Source organism: Gaeumannomyces tritici (assembly GCF_000145635.1).
Source record: "Gaeumannomyces tritici R3-111a-1 unplaced genomic scaffold supercont2.2, whole genome shotgun sequence".
Taxonomy (NCBI): domain Eukaryota; kingdom Fungi; phylum Ascomycota; class Sordariomycetes; order Magnaporthales; family Magnaporthaceae; genus Gaeumannomyces; species Gaeumannomyces tritici.
Genome location: NW_008804546.1, coordinates 751,156 through 768,990, shown reverse-complemented (window position 1 = coordinate 768,990; position 17,835 = coordinate 751,156). Strand labels below are relative to the sequence as shown.

The 17,835-nt window shown below is 60.1% G+C and overlaps 7 protein-coding genes across 7 annotated transcripts; 5 read left to right on the top strand and 2 right to left on the bottom strand.

The window, feature by feature from the left end:
* Positions 1-87: 87 nt before the first annotated feature.
* Positions 88-3,157, top strand: GGTG_02796 (general amino acid permease). Its single transcript, XM_009220573.1, has 9 exons — positions 88-783; positions 872-1,175; positions 1,273-1,317; positions 1,409-1,555; positions 1,636-1,743; positions 1,815-1,893; positions 1,967-2,595; positions 2,659-2,808; positions 2,892-3,157. Exons 1-9 carry the CDS (start codon positions 591-593, stop codon positions 2,929-2,931), a joined length of 1,695 nt encoding a protein of 564 aa, XP_009218837.1. The 5' UTR covers positions 88-590; the 3' UTR covers positions 2,932-3,157.
* A 177-nt stretch (positions 3,158-3,334) lies between these two features.
* Positions 3,335-4,608, top strand: GGTG_02795 (hypothetical protein; the record flags this gene model as incomplete). The annotated part of the gene is made up of 2 exons (XM_009220572.1): positions 3,335-4,392; positions 4,560-4,608. 2 exons carry the CDS (start codon positions 3,335-3,337, stop codon positions 4,606-4,608), a joined length of 1,107 nt encoding a protein of 368 aa, XP_009218836.1.
* A 66-nt stretch (positions 4,609-4,674) lies between these two features.
* On the top strand, positions 4,675-6,288 carry GGTG_02794 (histidinol-phosphatase). Its single transcript, XM_009220571.1, has 3 exons — positions 4,675-5,042; positions 5,142-5,696; positions 5,780-6,288. Exons 1-3 carry the CDS (start codon positions 4,881-4,883, stop codon positions 6,014-6,016), a joined length of 954 nt encoding a protein of 317 aa, XP_009218835.1. The 5' UTR covers positions 4,675-4,880; the 3' UTR covers positions 6,017-6,288.
* On the bottom strand, positions 6,161-10,537 carry GGTG_02793 (histone deacetylase HOS3). The gene is made up of 2 exons (XM_009220570.1): positions 7,861-10,537; positions 6,161-7,799 (listed from the first exon to the last, which is right to left on the bottom strand). The coding sequence occupies exons 1-2, from the start codon at positions 10,321-10,323 to the stop codon at positions 6,726-6,728; spliced, it is 3,537 nt and encodes a 1,178-aa protein (XP_009218834.1). The 5' UTR covers positions 10,324-10,537; the 3' UTR covers positions 6,161-6,725.
* Positions 10,538-11,549: 1,012 nt separating this feature from the next.
* GGTG_02792 (hypothetical protein) lies at positions 11,550-13,151 on the top strand. Its single transcript, XM_009220569.1, has 4 exons — positions 11,550-11,857; positions 11,965-12,367; positions 12,467-12,564; positions 12,644-13,151. The coding sequence occupies exons 1-4, from the start codon at positions 11,731-11,733 to the stop codon at positions 12,922-12,924; spliced, it is 909 nt and encodes a 302-aa protein (XP_009218833.1). The 5' UTR covers positions 11,550-11,730; the 3' UTR covers positions 12,925-13,151.
* On the bottom strand, positions 12,802-15,257 carry GGTG_02791 (queuine tRNA-ribosyltransferase). The gene is made up of 2 exons (XM_009220568.1): positions 14,591-15,257; positions 12,802-14,289 (listed from the first exon to the last, which is right to left on the bottom strand). Exons 1-2 carry the CDS (start codon positions 14,657-14,659, stop codon positions 13,123-13,125), a joined length of 1,236 nt encoding a protein of 411 aa, XP_009218832.1. The 5' UTR covers positions 14,660-15,257; the 3' UTR covers positions 12,802-13,122.
* A 157-nt stretch (positions 15,258-15,414) lies between these two features.
* On the top strand, positions 15,415-17,808 carry GGTG_02790 (hypothetical protein). The gene is made up of 2 exons (XM_009220567.1): positions 15,415-16,314; positions 16,459-17,808. The coding sequence occupies exon 2, from the start codon at positions 16,542-16,544 to the stop codon at positions 17,469-17,471; it is 930 nt and encodes a 309-aa protein (XP_009218831.1). The 5' UTR covers positions 15,415-16,314; positions 16,459-16,541; the 3' UTR covers positions 17,472-17,808.
* The last annotated feature ends 27 nt before the right edge of the window (positions 17,809-17,835 follow it).

The following is a 17,835-nucleotide window of genomic DNA, read 5'->3' as shown; positions in this document are numbered from 1 at the left end:
GGCGCAATTGTGTTGGGAGAGGTAGAGTTTGGGTGGGGAAAAAATTGCGGTCCAGACTATTTTCCGGATACCGTGACAGGTAACCCACCTAGGTATATATGTGCGGGTATCAGCCGAGGGAGCAAGCAGGACGAACGACTCGGGCCGTTCCTCACTCCATTTTGGTCTGATACCGATGACGCTCTGCAACACTTGCAGCGCCAACAACCGTGCAGAGCCTTGTTTGTGACGTTGGACATATACAAAAATCCCAGCCAAGCTTGCCCGCCCCGACCAAGTCCCTCATGGAATTCGTCCTCGAGTTCTTTTCTCTGCTGCTGAAGCAGATCCATTGAGAAATAGGCTTTGCCAATAAGTTATTTGGGCTGTTTCTAAACCCAAAAGCTAAACAAGAAAAAGAAAAAAAAAAGGAGAAAAAGCTAGGAATCTCCGAAAAGTTCCGCATTTCACTTTTCCCTGGTGACAGCCGTCCTTCTTCCCTACTTACACCAGGCGCTAGATTGGCGTTTGTTTCTCTTTATCCTAGCACACATCGTGCTATAGGTCCCCTGCCTACCTACATAACCCACCTCGCCAAGTAAACAACCCCCATGCCTGCCAACCAACCGAAAACAATGGGGGAAGAGCAAGAACGGGGTTCCCCCGAGACCGACTCCCAACGCCATCGCAGCCCGCAGGGGGAGAAGATGGTTTCGGGCACCGACAGTCCCCCGCGCGAGGGGAGTATCGAAGCCGGGGACGACACGCACCGGAAGCTCAAGTCGCGCCACATCCAGCTGATTGGTTAGTTTTTTTGTGTCTACTGGGACAGTAACCTAACCAGTATAAAACAAGTCACACGGGCGCTAACATTATAACCCCGTCCTACCAGGCATCGGCGGCACCATCGGCACGGCCCTGTTCGTGCAGATCGGCAAGGGCCTCATCAACGGCGGGCCCGGCAGTCTGTTCCTAGCCTTCACGCTATGGTGCCTCCCCATCCTAGCCGTGACGCTCTGTATGGCCGAGATGGTGACGTACCTGCCCATCTCGTCGCCCTTCATCCGCTTCGCGGGCGACTACGTCGACCAGGCCCTGGGCTTCGCCGCCGGCTGGAACTTTTTCATCTTCGAGGCCGCGCTCGTGCCGTTCGAGATCACGGCCTGCAACCTCATCATCCGCTACTGGTCCTCGGCGTGAGTTTTCTTATTTTTTTTTTTTTGGTTGCGGGCCTGCTTTGTCGTCTCACTGAGAGTGCCACCTGCTGACAACTGGCTTGTAACGTGCAAACAGGGTCCCAACTGGAGCGATTATTGGCATCATGATTGTACTTTATGCGTGAGTGTTGACTCGTTGGCTACCCAGACCCCTATCCTGCAAGGAGCCTTGAGAAAAGGATCCAGACTGACCGCGGGCGGCACCTGATTAGGCTCATCAACGTTCTCGCGGTCGAATGGTACGGCGAGACCGAGTTTTGGGCTGCTGTGGGCAAGGTCCTGCTCATCGTCGCCCTCCTCATGTTCACCTTCATCGTCATGGTCGGCGGCAACCCTCTCGGTGACCGGTTTGGGTTTCGGTACGTCCACTCACCCTCGCTGGCAAGGGGTTTCAAAGCTCATTCCTCGTCGGCGGGCTAACTCTTTGCTCTCCCTGCAGAAACTGGTCTGACCCCGGTGCGTTCGCGGCGCTTTACAAGCCCGGGACTCTGGGGCAGTTCCTCGGGTTTCTCCAGTGTCTCATCCAAGCGTCTTTTACCATCGCCGGGTAAGCTCAACCCATCCTTCCGCTAGCTTCCAAGACTACACACTAACAGCAGTTTCTTTTTGTATAAAAAGACCAGACTACGTCGCCATGGCCGCGGGCGAGGCCGAGAACCCGAGGAAGGTGATGCCGCGGGCCTTTAATGCTGTCTTTGTACGCCGCCCACCACCATCAAAGCCCTCCCCGTATTGTTTCGCCACAGAAGACTGACAGCCCACCCCCCCAGTACCGCCTGACGACCTTCTTCGTCCTCGGCTCGCTCGCCGTCGGCGTCCTGGTGCCGTACAACGACGGGGAGCTCAACGACGCCTTCCGGCTCGACAAGCCCGGCGCGGCGGCCAGCCCCTACGTGGTGGCCATGAACCGGCTGCGCATCGGTGTGCTGCCCGAGTTCGTCAACGCCGCCGTCCTGACGGCCGCCTTCTCGGCCGGCAACAGCTACGTCTACTGCGCGTCCCGGTCGCTGTACGGGCTCGCGCTCGAGGGCAAGGCGCCGCGGCTTCTGGCAAGGTGCACGCGCGGGGGGGTGCCCGTCAACGCGGTCCTGGTCGTGCTCGCCATCTCGCTCGTCTCGTTCCTGCAGCTGTCAAACGGCGCGTCCGTGGTGCTGAGCTGGTTTGTGAACATCATCACGGCGTCGCAGCTTATCAACTATGCCGTCGTGTGCTTCACCTATACGCGCTTCCATGCCGCCCTGGCCGCCCAGGGGGTCGACAGGCGCGCCCTGCCCTACCGCGGCTGGTTCCAGCCCTACGCGGCCTGGATCGGCTTCGGCTGCTTCACTACCATGGCCTTTGTCGGGGGTTACACCGTCTTCCTGCCGGGCAAGTGGCGCGTGGCCGACTTTTTGTTCTCGTGAGCTTTTTCCCAATCTCCACGCTTGGCCGGCAGATACTAACGTCACGCCCTTTACGCTAGCTACACCATGATCGTGGTCACTCCGCTCTTGTTTGTGGGATGGAAGTTCTTCAAGGGCACCCGGTTCCTCGCGCCCGAGGAGGTTGATCTGAAAAGACATGTGCAAGAGATCGAGACATACGAGCAGAGCTACATCCCTCAGAGGTCAAAGTACGTCTTTCGGTTTCCCCATTCTGAATATCCCATCCCTCCAGCAATGGCTTCTCGCTAACATGGTTTGCCCAATCATCTAGACGCCTCTACGATAGGGTCTTGGATGTCCTTTTTGGGTGAGCACCGTAGGACTGGACCGAGTATACAGAAGGATATTTGCTCGGATGTATTGGCGAGGGCGAGTGAGCGATAGATCAAAATAAGGGGTTGGGTGGGTTCTTGGACTGATGGTGTGTTAAAGTGGCGAGTGCGGACGTAAATAATGCATTCGCCGGATTGTGATGCCAAGAAGTGGCCAAAAATACATAGCCATCGGCGTTTTCGTCCGTGTTCGCATGCTGACCAGTAGTCGTTGTTTGGCTATCTCAGACTTTGGTCCTCTCAGAGCGAGCTTCCCCGCACTTCACCCCAACGTCGGCTCGTTTCCGATATAAAGAACCCTCCCATCCGCTACCTTCTTCCATCACATCTACACCGCAAAACCACGCTCGGCTCTCGAGACCAGCAGCCGAGAGACAAGACGATGGCAGCACCCATCCCCCGCCACATCCACTCCTCGAAGCCGCACTTCCAATGGTCGCGGGACCTCGAGCCGGTTCTGAGGGTGGCCTCGGGGTCCGAGGTGACGCTGGACCTGCGCGACGGCGGCAACAACCAGATCCGGCCCGACAACATCGCCACGGCCATGTCGTCCTTTGACGCGTCGCAGGCGGACCCGGCAATAGGCCCCATCTACGTCGAGGGCTGCGAGCCGGGGGACGTGCTCAAGGTCGAGATCCTCGAGCTCACGCCCGGCGACTATGGCTGGACGGGCATCTTCCCGGGCTTCGGCCTGCTGGCCGACGAGTTCACCGAGGCGGCCGTGCCCGACGCCGCGCAGCGCGTCAAGCTCTGGGACCTGACGGCGGCTGGCTGCATCACTGCTGGCAGCAGCAGCTCTGGTGGCCGCCGAGCCGTCTTCAAGCCGGGCGTCTCGGTGCCCATCCGGCCGTTCCTGGGCGTGCTGGGCGTGGCGCCGGCGGGGGCCGAGGCGCTGTCGACGCTGGCGCCGCACCCGCGCATCGGCGGCAACCTCGACTGCCGCCACCTCGTGGCCGGCGCCGCCGTCTACTTTTCCGCGCAGGTGGCGGGGGCCCTGCTCAGCGCCGGCGACGGGCACGCGGCGCAGGGCGACGGCGAGGTGTGCGGGACGGCCATCGAGACGCCGATGCGGGCGCGGCTGCGCCTGACGGTCGAGAAGAGAGGCGGCGACGGCGGCGGCAAAGGGAAGAAGAAGTTGGGGTCGCTGCTGCTGACGTCGCCGCACGTGCTGGCGCCGCCCGATCCGATCGACGCCGAGGAGCTGGCGTCGGGCGGCAGGTACGTGGCGCTCGGGGTCGGGCCGGACCCGCGCGAGGCGGCGCGCGAGGCCGTCAGGGGCCTGCTGGGTTGGCTCGAGGCCGACAAGGGGCTGAGCAGGCCCGAGGCCTACATGCTGGCGTCGGTGGCCGCGAGCCTGGCGCTGGCCGAGGTGGTGGACATGCCAAACTACTGCGTCTCGTGCTCGATACCGCTGAGGACGTTTGAGGAGTGGCGATTGGCGTGCGTGTTGTTGTTATCTGATGCTCAAACTGGCCAATGGCACGGCATATGCGCCGCACGAGGAGTACTAAATATATCACCGCTGCCACTGAAGCTACAGTGCTTCCAGCAGTGGCCGTGGTGGTGGCATCGCTGAAAAATTGACCAGTTCCAGCCCAACCACACAGCCAAAGATTGCCCGAAATGGAAGCTGCGCTCCGACCACTGCAAGGGTAATCCCTGCCCGACGTCTCCAACATCGTCATTCCATGCAAGATCTGACTGCACGCAACGGCGGCAACCTGAAATCTCCATATCTCGGCCTCGGAATTTGACCTGATGGCGGGCGCGTATAGCGTATAGCGTCCACCCACCACCCACGTGGGATCCTCGAATAACACAATCCGCTTCTTTCCGTTGTGCTTCTTACTCCACCAGCCCTCCTCTTATACCAGACCTACGATACTTGTGTGGTTTTCATCAACACACCAGACAGACAGCCCACCAAGATGGCCTTCACAATGCACTCCCACTCGGGGCAGTTCTGCCCCGGCCACGCCAAAGACCAGCTCGAGGACATCGTCCTCCACGCCATAGAGCTTGGATACAAGACCATGGGACTCACCGAGCACATGCCGCGTACCCATCTCTGCGACCTCTACCCAGACGAGGTGCGTTCCCCTTCTCTGCCGTCTTCTTTCCTCGGCCCCCCCCCCCCTCTCACTCCTCGCAAGAGCAGTACAGAGCTGATACACCAACCCGCCCGCAAGCTCGACCCCGACCCCAGCGGCGCCCTCGCGGCCCTGGCGCCCCGGCACGCCGCCTACCTGGCCGAGGCGCGGCGGCTGCAGGCCAAGTACGCGGGCCGCATCGAGCTGCTGGTCGGGTTCGAAGCCGAGTTCATCCGCGCCTCCGACTACGCGCCCTACGTGCGCGCCCTGGCCGCCGACGCCGGCGTCGACTACTTCATCGGCTCGCTCCACCACGCCGCCGGCGGCGTGCCGCTCGACTTTGACGCCGCCCACTACCGGCGCGCCGTCGGGGCCGTCGGCGGGTCCGAGGAGTCCCTGCAGGCCGCCTACTACGACGAGCAGCTCGCCATGCTCGAGGCCCTGCGGCCCCGCGTCGTCGGCCACTTTGACCTGGTGCGCCTGCTGAGCGCGGACCCGGGGAGGGACGTGAGCCTCTGGTCGCCGGAGCTAGTGTGGCCGCGCGCGAGGCGGAACCTGGCCTTCGTCGCGGGCTACGGCGGCTGGCTCGAGTGCAACACCAGCGCCCTGCGCAAGGGGCTCGACGAGCCCTACCCATCGAGGCCTGTGGCCGAGGTACGTTCCTGGTACTTTTTGTTTCTTCTTGCCTTTCCAATCGACTATTAACTTGGGCGGGAACTGGCATAACGCAAATAAAGGAGTGGCTACGTCTCGGCGGCAAGTTCACGTTTTCCGACGACAGCCACGGCATCGCCCAGCTGGCAACAAACTACTCGCGCGGCCTCGACTACCTCGAGTCCCTGGGCGTCACCGAGCTCTGGACCTTTGAGAGGCGAGTGGGTAACGATGGGTCAAAGGCCGAGATTGTCGACAAGTGTGTGACGATATCCGACTTTAGAGCCTCGCTAAAGCCCGTGGGCGCGGCCAAAGTATAGAGACAGAGGTGACATTTCTTAGAGGCGAGACGGTATGGCGGGCTATCATGACATACGATAGAAGCCAGACAGACCAGAGCTAGACTAGAATTAGAAGGGAGCCAAAGTTGGCAAATGAGCGCAGCATGCTACGCAGAACGCCCACTTGACTCCACTCACGCCGCAACAGAGAACAGCGGCAAAGACCACGCGATTCGAATACACTAATGTATGGGGTATCGGTATTACACGCTTGCGCTCTAGAAAGCAGCAGGCGTCTGGAATCTTGCAACTCCTACCACAGTGGCAAGACCAACAAAGACAAGCCAAATGATAATATAATGGAAAATGAGCAAACAAGACCAACAACGAACGACGAGCCGTGAGCCCCCAATCTAACAGGAATAATGGGAATAATGGGAATAAAATGCAATCAACAACAAGAAACCAAAGCCGAAGCGACGACGCGCCCCGGTAACAACAAGCAGACTGATTTCGCTGACCCTTCTAAAAAAAAAACATCCAACACCGTCTACACCATTCGCGCCCCCGCAATAGGCGGTCATTCTTCATGTTTCCCCCTTCTTCCCCCGCTCCCCTTCTGCCAACGCCTCGCAAAGCACTCGCCACGTGCGGCAGCAAATGGCACACGCGAAAAGAATAACGCCAGCCCCAGGCGGCAGAGCGAGACCGTCATATCGAATCCCCCACAGACCAGTGCAGAAATCCCTCATTTCTGCCGTGGAGTTTCTGGTGCGTCCGAGCCGCCCGCGAGGTCCGTAGCACCAGCCGCCCGCGGCGGCGAGCCGGCAAAGGGTATGGCCGACGTAGACGTGAACACGGGCAGCTCCTGACGCTTCATAGGCGAGGGGGTGCCCGCGTTGGGCGGCAGCCACTGCAGAGCCGGCTGTGGTTGCGGCACCGCCTTCGGTGACGGGCCCTCGGGCTGAAACTGCACAAACACGTCCGGCGTCAGCGGCCCAGGGGGGATCGTGGTCGGAGAGCTGTGGCTGTTGGCTGGCGACAGAGCTGGCGGCTGGTGCGCGTGCGCGAGGGTCGGTGACGGGGCGGGCGTCACGTCCTTCTCCTTCTTGGTCGCCTTCTTCGTGCCCGAGGAAGACGACTGTATCCTCTCCGGAGCGCTGCCCGCCACCAGCACCGGCGGAAGCCGCTCCTCTGTCGGCGTCGACACGCTAGGACCCTTATTGCCGGGCTTGATGGCCGCCGTCCCCGACTTGGCCTTCTCGGCCTTCTCGCGTGCCTCTTTCTGGTCCTTAGTTAGGAGCGTTATCTTGATCTTCTTGAAACCAGACGTGATGCCGTCCATGTCGTCATTGACAGTGCTTGTAGCCGCAGTCGAACCGGCTCGGCTCGATGTCGATGCCGAGTCAAACGCTTTGGCTCGAGAAGCTACGGATGCTGCAGATGATGTGGTCTGTGCCTTGGTCGTTGTGGGAGCCGGTGCCGCAACTTTCGCTGCAACATTAGCCGGCTTAAGCGGCGGAGACGTCTTCTTCACGGTCCGCGTGGCCTTGACGGGGGCTTCCTTCTTTGCCGCGACGGTCCTAGTCTTCTTAACGGCCTGTGAGTTGCCGGCACCAGGTGGGGCGCGCACACTAGCCGATGACTCCGGCCGAATGCTTTGTGAAGTTCCGGGTCTACCCACATGGGCATTGACAGTCAGAGTTTGTGGTACAGGTGGCTTCTCAGGAACCTCGGACAAAACCGCCGACGCATCACTAAGGCGTCGCGCGAGTGCTTTGGATTTAGCAGCACCAGTCCCAGGTACACCGCGAGCGGTCGCCTGTGTTGCGTGTTAGTAAGGGACCGGGTCCGAAAAAGAAGCTTGAACACAGAAGCCTTACCTTCTCGGACGCAAGCAGCGATGTTCCAGCGACAGTCTTACGACGGCTGCTAGCCTTCAGAAACTCATTCTCGTCCTCTTCTACATAAGACTTGACCACCTTGCGTTCCCGCAATGACATCCTAGTCGGCACGGGCGCGGGAGTGGCAGAGGTCGGCCCGTCTGTCGACTCTCCCAACGCAAGAGACTGGCGGTCTCGCCGCTGGCGCGTTGCCTCGGCATTCAGGTCCTCGTGAGTACAGCTGTCGGTCTGCCGTTCGCTAGGTACTAGCAGCTTGCTGAGCTCGTATGCCGCCGTTGTCCACGGCACATCCGGTGGAGGAGGCGAAGGCGCCCTCGAGCTAGGCGAGAGCGACATTCCCGAGAAACTCCGGCGGACTTTTGGCGTGTAGGATGCTTTGGCCTGCGAAGACTGCGTGGGCGACGAGTATGTGGGCGGGAAGAGATTGCGCGGTTTCTTGGCATCTATCGATGGAGGGGGAGCCATGGTAGCCTCAAGATGCTCGAGCTCAGCGAGGCTCCACCAGGTCGGCTCGTATGGCGTAAGGGGTATGATGTTCTTGAGGTTGAGAGATTCCCTGCGGCTGTGAGTTGCCAGCGATGTCTTGCGGCTGTGGGAGGGTGTCTCGCCAAGCTTCTGGCCCATATCGAAGGCCAGTCCGTTAAACTGGTCCTGCTTGGCGGTCGGGGCCGGGTCGTCGCCAGCCAGGCCGCTCAAGTGGCTCAGGATGCCCGACGAGAGGGCACGGTCGCTGTAACCGCCCTCCAGCACGCTAATCACCCTGCCATCAACGCTCGTGCCCTCCTCGGCGGCAATCTTGACCACATCCCGCGTGAGGCGGGCGTAGAACTCGGTGGGAACGTTGACGTTGTGTCGTTGCATGCCAGACCCCTCGTGCTCGCTGGCGTCAAATCCGGCAGACAGGAAGATTGCGCCCTTGACGTTCTGGTTCACGGAGCGGAACCTATCTGTCTGAGCCCGGAGGAACTCTCGTGTCTTCTCGAGCAAAATCGAGTACTTGGTCTCGTACAGGCGCCAGAAATCGGCCTCGGTTTTCCAAGGCATCAGGTGCACGTTCCAGATGTTCTGGCCGTGAGCGTTCTCAATGCACAGGCTCGCGTTCTTCACCTTCTCCTCGTCGCCCATCTCACAGGGATACGAGTTGATGTCGTGCAGACTGAAGTAGCCGATCGACGTCTTCTTCCACCAGGCCGCGTTCTTGGCCAGGCCGACGCTGCGCGCATTGTGCTGCCACGCGATCGCCTGCGACCCATCGCCGTGGTGCAGATCGAAATCGATAATGGCCGCGTGCGTGAGCCCGTGGCTCTGGATGGCGTGCATGATACCCACGTGCACGTTGTTCACCCAACAGAAGCCTGACGGATACGAGGCCGAGCAGTGGTGGCCAGGAGGGCGTATGGCCACAAAAGCTCGCCTCGCCGGATTCATGTGACTAAATACGGCGTCGACGGCCTCGCAAACACCACCCAGGGAGCCCTCAAGCGCATCCAGCGACTCGGCGCAGAGGTAGAGATCTCCCTCGTGGAACTTTTGCGGGGCGCCCTGCTGGTCCGGGCCACGGTTCATCTCGGGCCGCGCCAGCTCCTTGCCGTTCGTGGCAAGCTTGGACTCGGCCGTTTCGCACATCAGTTTCAGCTCCTCCATCCATTTGGTGCCATGGACGTTGGTCACCGTCTGCGAGCTAAGAGAAAGTCGGCGCGTGGTCTTGTGGATCCGGAACGGGACCGAGACGATCGAGGCAGGATCGAGCCTTGGATGGATAGGATTGGCTCCGTCCGCATGCCGCTCGCCCAGGCGAACGTAGGCTGCGGCCACGCCGAGTGCACTGGCCTTGAGCCTTTCGGGGCGCTCCACTATGGTGCCCAGGCCGACCTTGGAGGTCCGGGGCCGCGAGTATCTGTGGCCGTAGCAGCTGTCGTGCATTACGACGACCGTTTCGGATGTCAGATCGAGCTTTTCGCCGTGGCGGACGGCCAGCTCGGTCCTGAAGTAATCGCTGGCGACCGCGGCCGCCGTAGGCGCGGGCTTCGCCTCGGGAGGCGAGGGGCTGAGGGGGGAACGCGGGCCGTTTGGCGACTTGACGGAGCTCGCGCGGCGGAGCGGCGCGGCGCCCATAGCGCTCGCGGACCGGATCGAGTTAAGCGAGGCCTTGCGCAGCAGGTTTGGGGGGTCGGCGCGTGATTCGGAGCGGGCAGCACCCAGGGAGGCGCGAGACGCGGGGCCCCGGACGCTCATGGAGCTCGGAGAACGATTGCTAGGGGAGATGGGCGATCGCGAGCTCATCGAGGTGGACGAGCGGGCAGCCAAGTGGCCTGCGTTCGGAGAGGATCGGGACTGGGCGATGGAGAGGCGCTTGAGCGAGTTTGCCAGGTCGCCATCATCCCCGCGACTGGTGCCTTTGCTGGGCGTGGGTTTCCGCGCGGGCGAGCTGTACGACGCCATGGCTGCGGTCCGCGCCCAAGCTCAGTGGCTTGGGATCTCTAGAATATTGATGCTATGTGAGCACGGCTCGGCGGCGACCTTGTGTTCTGGATTGCAATGCCGAGGCTGTTGTTGGTCGCGACGTGCTACGTACTTGTCGACGTTGCAGTTGCAGACGGAAAGGGGGGCATCAAATTGTGCAGACAGGGACGCGCCTGCCACTAGCTTAACCGCGTCTCACCTGGCGTCGTCATAATACATGCTTGAACGGCAGGCCCACTCCGTTTCAGTTGCAGGGACCACTGAGGCCGCTGGGATCTCGGGTGAACGTGTGGTGGCCCACTTCCATGGCGAGGCAGGCACGGGGAAGAGCCGTGGTACCGCCTATGGAAAGAATACCTGGAAAGAATACCACCCTCCCCCAAAACCAACGTCGGTTGCGGATGGCGCATTGTTGCGAATCAAGTCGGAGCTTCGTTGTGTTTCATTAACGTCTATCCAACGCGCCGACCAGCACCTGTCGGGCTGCACCGGAAACTTCCATGGATGGCAGGCATGGATTGCCCGTTCATCAACGCCATCACTAGTAATTCCCTGAGGATAAGAACACAATTCTTCCCGCCTCAGATCACCCAGGCTCCCCTGATGAACGAACGGACATCTCATTTCCCTAGCGCCGGAAGAAGGTAAACTGACAGCCTCCCAGCCTCCAACTTGCCGACCAACTGCCAATCCCGGCATTCCTTCACAGTCTCCTCCCTCCGTCCACCCTATTTCCGGATTAGGAACAGCTAAGTGGGGGAAGCTAATCGTTGCCATTTGTTCCCACCGAAAGAGCAGTAAGGCAGACAAGACAGCAGGCACTTAGGCACAACGGAAACCGTCGCTATGCACACCATGGCGGAAATCACGCACACCCGACGTCAATAATACATCCACCAGACTACACGCTCCCCAGCACAGCAAAAGTGAGGTGAGGCTCTGGGAGCTGGAGTTGGAGCCGGGTCTGGAGCGAAAGAAGACGGCCACCCCTCAGTGCTACGTGTCGCATCCCTGCAAGCTCATGCTGCTGCCAAGCAGTTAGCACTGCATCCTGCAACCATCACTGGCGATGGTTGCCCCGTTTGTGCACCTCTTGGCCCTTAGCTGAAATGCACCTCGCCAGGTGCCCCGCCCGGCTGCTGTGAGTGATGGCGATTTTGGGCGTTGGCAATAAAGTCCCGATGTGCCTATCAGGCGGATATCTCGGCGTATTTTCCATGAGATGTTTATGGTTGTCATACATGGGGGACGCCTATTTAGACTCCCCCATCCCCCTAGTTCACTTACACCATCTGGAACAGCAGACGTGATATGAACTGTTCGTAGACAGCTCTCCCTAGTAGTTGGACTAGTAAAATATCCCCAACCACTACGCATCACACTATAATGGGTTGGATATCCCTCCTCCTCTTGCTGGCGCCCGGCGTCCTCGCCAACTTGGACACCTTCCCCATCGACCGCGTCGGCCCCATCGAGGCAGCCGACGTGGACTCGTGCAGGGCGGGTGCGAGCGGTAGGTTCACCACAGCCCCCCTGGACACCATATATCACACTGTTACTCTACTCGTCTGGTTGGTAACCGACACTGACGACCAAGCCCCGCGCTGCCGCGTCCAACAGTCCTCTCCGTGTGCGCGGCCCGAACGGACTTTCCGGACATGCCCGTAGCGTCGCAGGCCAAGTGCGCCTGCTGCGTCGGCACGAGCAACGTCGCTTCCGAATACCGGGGCTGCGCGACCTACCTCCGCACCGCCCTGCCCTCCGAGACGGCGCTGTACACCACCAACCTGTTGCTCGCCTCGGCCTGCTCCGTCAACAGCGCCCTCTGCGCCGACTCGGCCACGGCCCCGCCGGCGGGGAGCGCCACCGGGACGCCTACCACCACCAGCACCCGCCGTTCCACCACCACGGCCCCGCAGGACCCCGCGGCGTGCTCGTCCCTCCGCTCAATCCTCACATCGTGCTCGAAGGCAGTGCCGTCGTTCTTTGACGCCCCAGGGAGCTCGCAGGCTTCGTGCGTCTGGTATGGCCCCCCCAATCCATCACCCCCTTATCGGCAGTTTTGTCCCTTCCACCTCGAGTTTCCACAAATCCTAACATTCCTACGTGACACGCAACGAAGCTACAACACCATCGGCGGCACATTCACGACCGCGTTCGACCGCTTCGCCTCGTCGTGCGCCTCGTACTACAGGACGGCCAGCCCAACCCTCTACAGCAGTGAGTTGTTCCATCCCCCCTCCCGAACCCGGCGTCTCCCTCCTCCGAGGCTGACATAATCCTCGAACACGACAAATAGCCATCAGGTCCCTGTCCACCTTTTGCTCGGGACGACAGGACGCTGCCGCCGAGACGGACAGGGGCAACCCCTGGTTTCCACCGGACATGACGTCGGCCTCGCCCGACGTCACCACGACCCCGCCGCCTTCCTTCTCGGGGACGACAACGGTCACGAGCTTGGGCGCAGGGTCCACGTCAACCTCGTCGGCCCAGGCCGGTCGGCCGATTGCCGCGTCGGGTCCGGTAGGCTGGATTGCAAGCTCGTGGACGTTTCTTGTCTCCCTTTTCATTCTCGTCTGAGCTCAACTTAGCAAACGAGTAATTTCGCGCTAGATGTATGCGAGTATGGCTTGGGCCGACCTGGGAATGCGCAGAGGCTACTACCTCATGAAGGAGCCTTGGAGCCGACTAGCATGATGGACGGGGGCACATCCTTCCAGCGGGCTGATATGGGGGAGCATATCGAGTTTATATACTCAATTACAATCCTTACGAGGGCTACTCCTCCTTAAGGTCTACTCCCACCCTCTTCAGTGCATCCACAGCCCAATCAGGGTAGTCTGTCTGGTTCGGGTAGAGGTCTGCAAAGAATGTCTTCACAACTGCCGGAAACCTGTCCTGAATTATGGAGTCTCGAATCTCCCTCATGAGATTGAGCTGGTACCAGACGTTGTGCAATGTCAAAAGATGTGCCGAGACCGTCTCCTTGGCCGCGTTGTGGTGCACAAGTGCGCGCGTGACGCCGGTGCCGCCCTCGGCAGTGGGCTTGCAGCAAACACAGCCGCAGCCCTCCTCTATGGGTCCAAAGTCGGCAGCGTACTTTGAGTTGCGCAGGTTGAGCATACCATGACTTGTGATGGCGTTCCCGAAACGCGCCGTGCGGGTAGGCCAAACACAGTCGAACATGTCGGCGCCCAGGGCCACGCTGACGACCAGGTCCTCCGGGTAGCCAATGCCCATGACGTAGCGGGGCTTGAGGTCAGGGAGCAGAGCGGTGCAGGTCTCGACGACGCGGCAGTAGTCGTCCTTGGCCTCGCCGCCGCTCAGGCCGCCGATGGCGATTCCGGGGGTGTCGAGGTCCACCATGGCCTCGGTGCACTCGCGGCGCATGTCGAGGTCAAGCCCGCCCTGAATAATACAAAAGAGGTTCTGGGACTCGGGCTTGCGATGGGCGGCGATGCAGCGTTTGAGCCAGCGGATACTACGCTCCATGGCCTCGCGCATGCGGGCGGCGTCGGGCGAGGTGGTGACGAGGACGTCGTCGAGCTGCATCATGATGTCGGACCCGATGCTGTTCTGCAGCGACATGGAGTGCTCCGGGGTCAGCAGCATGGGCGAACCGTCGTGGGGCGACAGGAAGCGCACGCCCTCCTCGGTGATGGTGGCCAGCTTGAGCAGCGACACCATCTGGAAGCCGCCGCTGTCGGTCAGCAGGTTGTGCCGCCAGCCCTGGAAGCGGTGGGCGCCGCCGACGGCATCGAGAACCGACTGACCCGGCTTAAGGCCGAGATGGTATGTGTTGTTAAGGCAGAGCCGGCAGCCCGTGTCCTCTAGCTGCTGGGGTGTCAGGCCCTTGAGCGAGGCCTGCGTCGCCACCGGCATAAAGACGGGCAGTTTGACCGGGCCATGGGGAAGGGTCAGGATGGACGCGCGGGCGCGGGTGGTCTAGGTGACGAGTGTTAGGTGTCTGGGCCGATCTATGTCCGAGATGCCAGCGCCCAGCCCCCCATGGCCCATGCAGCTATATCTGCATGTGTAGCATCTGGCTCTCTGTCTGTCTAGCTGCAGTCTTGCGAGGATGCGGCAAGGGTGGAGTCCCCGCAGGAGTGGCAGCTCGGCGGGGCGGCTCCCGCTACTCTTCTTCCACGCCGCTCCCGAACGCCCGAGCCGTAGCCTCCTGCAGCCCACTCTGTTCGACCCAGAGTACCGGATCGCTCCGGGGAGTGTGGAGCTCCACAAAACTTACAGAACACCGAGCCACGAGCTCAAACGTGAGCGCCCCGTGGGTGGCCGAGGCTGAGGCCGAGGCCATCATGGCGCACCCAGCGTTTTCCCGTCGTCACCCGAGAGTGCCTCCACGCTCGCGGCCGCTTGGTTCTTGCCGTGGAGATGGTTGCTGTGCCTCCTGTGCTGGCGTCTCTCGAGTGAGCGCTCTACCCGACACCACGAGGTGGGATCTCCCGAGACACAAGTCCGATGTTCTAGTGCGGTGGCCTCTGGTGCAGGTACCTCGGGGATGCCCAGGATTTGCAACTTGAAATATTGGATCAATTGATGGGTGTCTGTCAGCCCCGACCGATCTGCTTGACATGGATTCAGGCGTGGTGAACCATTTTTTCTTCGCATCCAAACCTGCCGCTCTCATGTGGCGCCCCTCCATTGTGGGGCAGGTTGCTGCCTGTCCCTTGCAGCTCCTCTCCCCCACCAAGAGAGTGGTAGATGTTTATATTGTTTTTCTTCCTCATTCAAGAAGCAAAATTTTGTTATATCTCGTGACAACAAGCCCGTACTGTACCTACAGGTTTATTCCAGATGTCAGTGCAGATGTGTCCGTTACGGCGGCCAAGGTAGCATTGCCGGTCTTGGTCGCTTCCTTTTCTGTTCTCCCAGTCCAGCAATCGTATCAATCAGAGTGTTCCCGAGTTTGGCAAGTGTTGTTTTGCACACCCGGCCTCCATGACTCCGACAATCCCCATCAGATGGGGCTGGGAGCCTCCTCCTCGCTGTCATACCCATCCCATATGATTCGCGGGAGAACCGCAGGCCGCCACAGGGACGGGGAACCCCACCAGGCCCCTCCGCTGGGGCCCAGACCAACGCGGTGCCTTCGAAAAAGCACCTGACATTCCACTTTTTTTTATATCGCTACAACCTCAAAGTCAGCTCACTTTTGCGCACCTTGACGTTTTGAGTTTTTCTCGTGTGCTACAACCCCGAGATTGACCAGGTTAACGAACTTGCCTCGCCCGCTCCGCGTTCTGCCAGATCCAGGGTCGCCTTCTGCAGCTCCCTGGCGGCTGCCGCTGGCCCTGGTGACCGCTCCTACTGGTAGCTCGCTTGGCATTGGTCCGAATATTGGGCTTGGTGCCCAAGCCTTTTTTGGACCAACCGCACCCAACGAAACCTAACAGGGCAAGGGCGGGCTGAGAAGCCTGCCCCATCCCATCCGCGCTGGGAGTCTCAGCCTCCGTCACCGACACGTCCTTCAGGTGCGTTCGGTGCGTAAAATGTACGTGCCGACAAGTTCGGGTGCAAGCGGGGCTGGGCTGCCTGCCATGCACCTCTTGCTGATCTTTGCGACCCGCCCTGCCCTGCCCTGCCACCCACACTCCCACCCACCCATTCTTCCCTTTAACGCCCAGTGACGCCCAAGAAAGTCACTTGGCTCCAAGAAATTAATCCATGACGGTCGGAATGGCTCGCCGCGCTCCTTGTGGCTGCCGCCAAGAATGACGGTCTTAGCATCCTTCTCCATGCAATGCAACCGCAGGACAAGAAAAAGGGGGCGGAAATCACCGTGGTAAGAAAAGAAAAACGTCGTTTCCAGGGCAAGGACCACCGCTTTTCGCAACCGCGCTGGATAGCCCAGGGGTGTACACCAAAGATCAGAAAAGAACCAGCCCAGACTCCTGTCCACGCGACAGACCCCCTTCATCCGGGAGCATCCACGAATCGAGGTGGAGTTGGCAGGTGCGTATCCGCAGGGTTGTGGCCCGAAAGAAAAGAAACAGGAACCCATCCGCTGGTGGTGGCCAACCGCCCCGGCACCAGCCCGATCCAAGCCCCCAAGCTATAACGTCAACACGTATGTATCCAGGCTGACCTAATTCCTAGGCAGGGGCTATCCCGGCTTGCTTGAATGTCGCCCGCACCGGTCCCCCTCCGCATGCAATATTAGATGGCAATGCGCCCTCGTGATGGGTATTGCCTTTGAATTGCTGCAATGCTATAACCCCTTTGTTATTCCCATCCCTTTTCCCTTTGACGGGCTTGGGCCTTATTACCTTCACCTCCCTCCTGTCTGCCGTCGCAGTCTTCCTACCGTCTCGTCCTCGCAGCTCCTGAGCCGAACATCGACACCCCAAACTACAAACACAATGTCGTTCACTCTCTTTTCCTCCCTCCCGACTGAGCTCCGCCTCCAGATATGGCGAGCGAGCTTCCAACCTCGTGCTGTCGAGGTCAGGTACCAGCCTGAGACGGACGAGTGCCACACCATCACCCACCCCCCGGCTGTGCTTCAGGTCTGCCACGAGTCGCGGGAAGAGGCGGCGCGGCACTACCGCAAGGCCTTTGGCACCAAAACACACGAGGCAACCATCTTTTTCAACCCTTCCATCGACATCCTTTACATCCCGCGCCACCGGCCCATGGGCTACGATGAGACTTCGCGAGATTTCTCCAGCTACATCCTCGAGACCGCTGCACACATCGAGAGGCTAGCCGTCGACCACGTGCTCCCCGACGTTAAGCGCCCCTGGGAGACGTACAACAAGCTCTGTCTGATGCTGGGACTTCCCAACCTGAAGGAAGCATACATCATCATTTCGACCGAGTCTGACGATGGAAAGGCTGGTGCTGGCATGGAGATTGAGCTCATCGACCCCAAGGAGGACCAGGCCGCTATTCTGCGGCTGATGGAGGACATCGAGCAAACCTACTCCCACGAGATCGGCGAGATCTTCTGGGAGAAGGAGGGAGAAGTCGAGGACGTGACTCCGGGCGACGAACAGCAAGACTTCAACGATCACCACCACAACCACCATCTCACGTACCCTCCGATTGTTCCCAAAGCCAAGCTCTCTCACGTCTGGGAGAAGCACAGTCCCTTGGTCAACTGCCTTTGAGCAAAGGCGGGACACTCAAAATCACCTACGATCTCAACAAGCAATACGATTTCCTAATATTCGAGCTCCAGTCCGTCGCGGACTGCAGCTGGCACTGTATGATACGACCGGACGACACGACGACCAGCGTTGGCTTTCCACAGCATCCTTCAATGGACGGCAGGGTTAAAAAGGGTCCGGACAAAATTAGACGGTGGACTTTTCACTGACGGCGGCAGTAATGGCTATTTAATGTTTATTGCTTTTATGGTTTGCGCGGTGCTTTTGCAGATAGTTAGGGGCCTTAGATTAGCCATAAAGCACCACCATCTTTATTGCAATATTTCCTTCTGCAGCACGAAGGGCGGGTGATCGACGCGCCCTG